The 5,567-nt window shown below is 53.9% G+C and overlaps 1 protein-coding gene across 2 annotated transcripts in view; it reads left to right on the top strand.

Annotated features, from left to right (window-relative positions):
* The window catches only part of C4H3orf62 (chromosome 4 C3orf62 homolog), a 3,395-nt gene extending 253 nt beyond the window's left edge, over window positions 1–3,142 (top strand). Inside the window, exons 2-4 of one of the 2 annotated variants that reach the window (XM_019801068.2) lie at window positions 263–677; window positions 1,583–1,674; window positions 2,599–3,142. In XM_019801068.2, the coding sequence (XP_019656627.1) occupies window positions 268–677; window positions 1,583–1,674; window positions 2,599–2,864 (768 nt within the window). In that variant the 5' untranslated portion in view covers window positions 263–267 and the 3' untranslated portion in view covers window positions 2,865–3,142. Of the gene's footprint in view, window positions 1–7; window positions 678–1,582; window positions 1,675–2,598 lie in introns of those variants that run through there. The other variant, XM_019801067.2, reaches the window with a different exon arrangement.
* The last annotated feature ends 2,425 nt before the right edge of the window (window positions 3,143–5,567 follow it).

Below are 5,567 nucleotides of genomic sequence, written 5' to 3'. Positions count from 1 at the left end.
GGGGCCCGGAGCAGGGGGAGGCGGGGCCGGGCGTCCCTGGGGCTCCCGCCCGATCGCTGGTTCCTCTGGGAGAACCGCGGGCCACACCCAACACCTGGGGAGGAGAATGCCCGGAGTGTGGGTTCCTCTGCCCTCAGGCCCGTGGCGTGGATCAAGGAGATGCGTCTTTCGGGGGTAGTTTGCAACTTCGTCTGTAACGTTATTTTCGTGTTGCTCTGTTCATTTCCAATGTGTTACATAATAAAGACGTGGTCGCTTTTAGGGGAAATGTCTGAAAAACTGAGAAGATGCAGAAAGGAGCTGACCGCAGCCATTGACCGGGCCTTTGAAGGCGTCAGTCATTCCCAGGAGTGCTCCGGCCAGCAGAGGCTGGAGCTGGACGCCGCGCTGCCCTCGTTCCCCCTCCCCGTGCACCGGCTCGTCTGCAGGAGGCACCCGCTGGCAGCCTGCTCCTCCGCGGCTCCTTTCATTCCGGCCCCATGTGCTCCTGAGAACGAGAGCCCTGCCTTTGCTCCAAACCATGCCCCAGTGAATGCAAAGCCACGTGCTTTATGCCCGAAAAGAAAACCTCTGACCAGTAAGGAAAACGTACTGATGCATTCCTCCGTGCTGGCGCCCGAAAGACAGTTTTGGAGAGCCCCGGGAGATGGGGAGAACTGGAGAAAAGACAGCCTAAGGTGATTCCAACCTGACAGTGTAAAAAGTTACAGTCGGGGCTCTCATTTCTGAAAATCTTAAAGTTCCTAAACTGAGTCTGTAGCCGCGCTTCTGCCTCCCCCCTAGGACTGTCAGACCGTTCCTAGAAACCACTTTGCCCTTCCCACAGGGCTAGTGAACGTTACCTGATTTCTAAGTCACTTTACTTTTTATACTGCAGAAACAAAAATCTTCATTCCAATGACCATACTAGGGAGAGACCAGATGAATGGCTGGACCCTACTTCCTGCTTTCATCTTTGCTGCTTCTCCCTTCACCCCTCTCCCCACCCTACTGTGCCCCTCCTCAGGAGGTCTTAGACCATCCCTTGGTTAAGATCTCCCCTAGACCGTTTTTTTCCCTGATAGCTTTAAAGTTTATTTATGTGATCGCTACACCCAACGTGGGGCTCAAACTCACCACCTTGAGACCAAGAGTCACATGCTCTTGTGACTGAGCCCGCCAGGCACCCCTCTTCCTGGTAGGTTGAAACTGCCTGGTTCTAGGCACCTTGGCTTGGAGCAAGGATGACCATATGGGATGGAACATCAGGGTCCTGCCAGCTTGGCTGCCCTGGAGGCAGAGAAGGAAGAAGCCATTTAGTTGGTTCCATTCTAACAAATATGAACACGTGTGTCCGTAGGCATGAATGCGCTGTCGTGACTGCTGTCGCTGATGCTCATGAGTCATAAAGGTGTTGCTGTTAGTCAACTTCACTGGCTTAGCGTTTCCAGTTGTCCTCTCTGATCACAGTATAGAAGCCAATTTAAAGTTACCAGTATGTTTCTGTTTTTAAGATTAACACTGAGTTCCCTACAGTATTTTCTTGAAAGAGGCTCTAATCCTCCACCTTTTCTTCCTCCCCCCCCCCACCTGGGGGTTGCAGGAAAGATATGGAGAAAGATTTGAAGGTTGCCTCAAACATGCCGCTCAGCAATTCTAGCCAAGAGGTCACAAAAGATCTGCTTGATATGATCGGTGAGTACAAAGGGTAGGTGCATCCTCTCCTTGGGAGGATAGGTCTTTCACGCAGACTCCTGAGTCAGCAGGTGTCTTAAGAAAAAAAACCAACCCAGAAAACAAAATACACTCTTAGTTCTCATCCAGCTACATGGTGGGTTTGTTCTGGCCACAGCAGGCTCTATGCGTGGAGCCCTCACGGAGCTGGTAGCCTGAGGGTCACACGTGAATCAGGTCATTTCATACACAGTTACAGTGAATCCCTGGACGTAAGGGACAGGGGTTCCCCAGGACTTGGTGGTTGGGCTTAGATCTGGAGATAGGACATAGGCAAAGATGGGGTGGGTGGGGTGCAGTTCAGCTTGGGTAGATAATACCAGATGAGAAGGAAAGTTAGAATTAATGCATAGCCTTGGGGGCTGCCTGGAGCTGTCGGCTCTGGAAGAACCTCCAGGTTTGGGGGATGAAAGGGAGGCCTGTTGGGAGGAGTGGCTCCCAAGGCCACAGAGCAAGCTGGGCGCCATGCCTCCGCGGGAGGGGTTGGAGTCTCCTCCAGGAGCCGCGGGAGGGGAGCTGAAGTCCTCTGCCTTGGCTCGCCATCTTCCACAGTCCTCGCCAGCCCTGGGCAGCATTTGAGTCCCCGAAAGACTCCATTTCTTCACCCGATGTCTTGTCATGCCTGCAGGTCAGGGAGTTCCCTGAGGTCCAAGACAAGCCCGTACGTCTCTGTGTCCTCCCACTTGCACCTTCCGTGGGTACTGGCGGGTAGTTGAGCTCAATAAAGGCGGAGCCAGAGGGGTGGGCGCCAAGACCAGCTTAGAATTTGGCACTCAGTCTGGTAGCCTGCCTGCCCTGAAGTCCCTGAAGAGTGGCCACCCGTTTGTGCAATGTGTCCCAAAACCTCTCCCTGGAATTGTAATGCTCAGTGTTCTCATTTTTAAGACCATACGAGCATCCGAACTATTGAAGAGTTGGCTGGGAAGCTAGAATTTGAGAACGAGCTGAACCGTGTGTGTGGTCGCTGCGGAGATTCGCCCTTCAGGGAGGAAGCCTGGGCCTTGCTGGTGGGCGAGAGCCCTCAGAAGGCCCCAGACAGCGACCCCGGCAGCCTCAAGCAGGCTTTCAATGATCACAATATTGTCGAGACTGTGCTGGACTTGGAAGAGGACTACAATTTGATGACCTCTTTTAAATACCAGATCGAGTAAGGACAGTTGACCGGAGCTTTGGTTCTCTCCAGCAGGCGGCTGCCGGAGTGGTCAGTGTCGCTGGGGGTCGCCGCCACGTGGCTGGCAGAATATGAGTCACCACACCCTCTTTCACTTCTACTTGTGTCCCTTTTTGAGCTGAAAGCCCAATTTTTTTATTCTGTTGCTTTGAATTGTTTCTTACTGTTGTTTTTTTTCACTTTTCTTGACCTCTCCAGTGTGTTTTTTGATTGCTGTTTAATACACCCCGTACCCAAGGCGGGTGCGGGTGGTGGGCCTCTGCTGTGTCTCCTGGTGTTCTTTTCCATGGGCCCCGGAAGAAGCACTGGGACCACAACCAGGGTGGGCTCGTGCACCCCCGGGGACCAGCCCAGGCCAGCACAGCCCGCACAGACTGTGGCCCCAAGCCCTACTACCCTTGCATACCTCGCATACATGGCTGTTTGTTCTCTGCATGGGCTCCATACCCTCCTCGTGTCCAGACCAACTCCTCTCAGCACCCCCAACCCTGACCCTGCTCAGCTTGAAGACCTCTTCAGGGGCCTCGTGGTTGTGTTGGAGGGCCTGATCCCCACCTGACCCGACATTCCCATGAGGCCTCCCCACCACACGCCCACATCACACACGTGGGCCCCCAGCCAAGGGCAGGGGGAGGAAAAGGTAAACAGAGGTCCTGACCATCCACCTCCATGCTTGAGCCCTCACGCATCCCATGCCAGGCCTGGAGATCCTGGAAGCCACGGGCAGTCCCTGTGGCAATGACCCTCTGGGGCAAGATGGGCAGGAGGAAAGGAGGAGCCAGGCCCAAAAGCCTAGCCGCAAAAGCCTAGCAGGGCTGGTTCCAACCACACCTCTAGAAAGAAAGGACAAGGACATCATCAGAAATTATTTTGACAAATGTTCTTTCAGGAAACATAATAAGCTATCAGGCAAGATTTGACGCCTCCCAGAAACGGAGTCTCAGAGAAGTGCCTGCTTTCTGGGCTCAGAAGGGGAGCATGGGAGGCTGGCACAGGGCCTACTGGTAAGACCCAAAGCACTGGGAAGGAAGGCCCCAGTGGCCAAGGGGCCCCCTTGCCAGGCCATCTTTTAGGCTACAGACCTGAGCACAGGGCAGGCTGCAAAGCTGGTGACCCAGCTTTCAGCGGGAGACCGCACACCCACCCATGATGGGCCTCCCCTGCTGGGACAGCATTGGCCACTGCCCTGCCTGGGGCAGAGGGGGACAAGATTAACCGGAGGCTCCTCCCTGGCCACCCCACATTCAGTCCCTGCAGGGGGTGGCACCCTCAAGCACTCACCGCCCGTGGAGTTGGGAACCAGTTTCTTCTCCCTTAGCAGAAAGGACAGGAGCAAATGAGAAGAAAGGCTCACAGCATCCCGGGCTGCCCTGCTCAGGTGAAGAACAGCTGTGTGCGTGGAGTGATGTCCGCTGATATCCAGAAAAGCCAGGGCTCACAACCGTGCATTCCAAGTACTAAGTGCCGATGTGGAGTCTCCCGTGGAGAAGGCGGAGCTTAATCCAGCCCCTGTCCTTTCACCCCCGCCTTGAGGCCGGGTTAGCCTTAGTGACTCACTTCCAAGGAACAGAGCAGGGAAAAAGAAAAACAGATCTTTTTTTTTTTAAGATTTTACTTATTTGTCAGCAAGAGCTTGCACAAGCAGGGGGGGAGGCAGGGAGAGGGAGAAGCAGACTCCCCACTGAGCAGAGTCTGATGCGGGGCTTGATCCCAGGACTTTGGAATCAGGACCTGAGCCGAAGGCAGACGCTTCACCGACTGAGCCACCCAGGCACCCTAGAACAGTAGATTTCTATGGAGAAGCTGACAGTGCCTAAGCGAGCGACGGAGGGGAACACCATCAGTGATGTCGTGTGCATGCCACCCCCACGCCCGCCATAGGGAGCAAGGAGAAGAGGGCTCCACCTCTGTCGGGTTCTTACTCAGACCCCAGGTCCCTGGTCTAATCACAAGCTAAATGTCAGGCAAACCCAGACTGGGGGACGTCCTGCCGGATGACTGGCCAGCACTCCAGATCGTCAGGGTCATGAAGAATAAGGACAGACTCAAAACCCATCACAGACTAGCGCAGACTAAGGAGACACACTGACTAAACCTCCGTGTGATATTCTGGATTGCATCCTGGAGCAGAAAGAAGACAATGGAAAAACTGGTGAAGTCTAAATAAAGGCTAGAGTTCATGTGTTTTCTTAGCTTTGACAAATATGCCTCAGTTACGTAAGATTAGGGGAAGCTGGCTGAAGGGTAGATACAAACTGTCATTGTAACCTTCCTGTAAATCTAAAGTTATTCCAAAATTTAAAGTGTATTTATTTTTTTAAAAGTGCACTTGAGCTCCAGTTTGTACAGATGTGTGTGTGAGCACAGTACGTACAGGAGATCGTTACAGAGGGACAAGGGGGTTTGTCTTTTTTTCCCTTGTCCCTATTTTCTAATTTATCTGCAGTGGACAAGTATGGCTTCTTAAAGCCCTCATCTCCACCAACCAGCCGTGGGTATCCTTCACCAGCTAACTGCCCCGAGCTGACCTTCACAGTCGCCAAAAACCAGGACAGAGGCCAAACCTGCAATGGGAGGACCTTGACCTTGAGGATGCTGGGTCCCAGGGACCGGAAGCTCTAGGTCTCCTGGAGCCGCTTCTCAGCATTCCATTGCTGCGAGTGGCCTGGGGCGGGGGGGGGGG

The sequence above is a fragment of the Ailuropoda melanoleuca genome, chromosome 4 (assembly GCF_002007445.2).
Source record: "Ailuropoda melanoleuca isolate Jingjing chromosome 4, ASM200744v2, whole genome shotgun sequence".
Lineage (NCBI taxonomy): Eukaryota > Metazoa > Chordata > Mammalia > Carnivora > Ursidae > Ailuropoda > Ailuropoda melanoleuca.
Note: the sequence above shows the minus strand (reverse complement) of the source record. Positions and strands in the feature narration are given on the sequence as shown.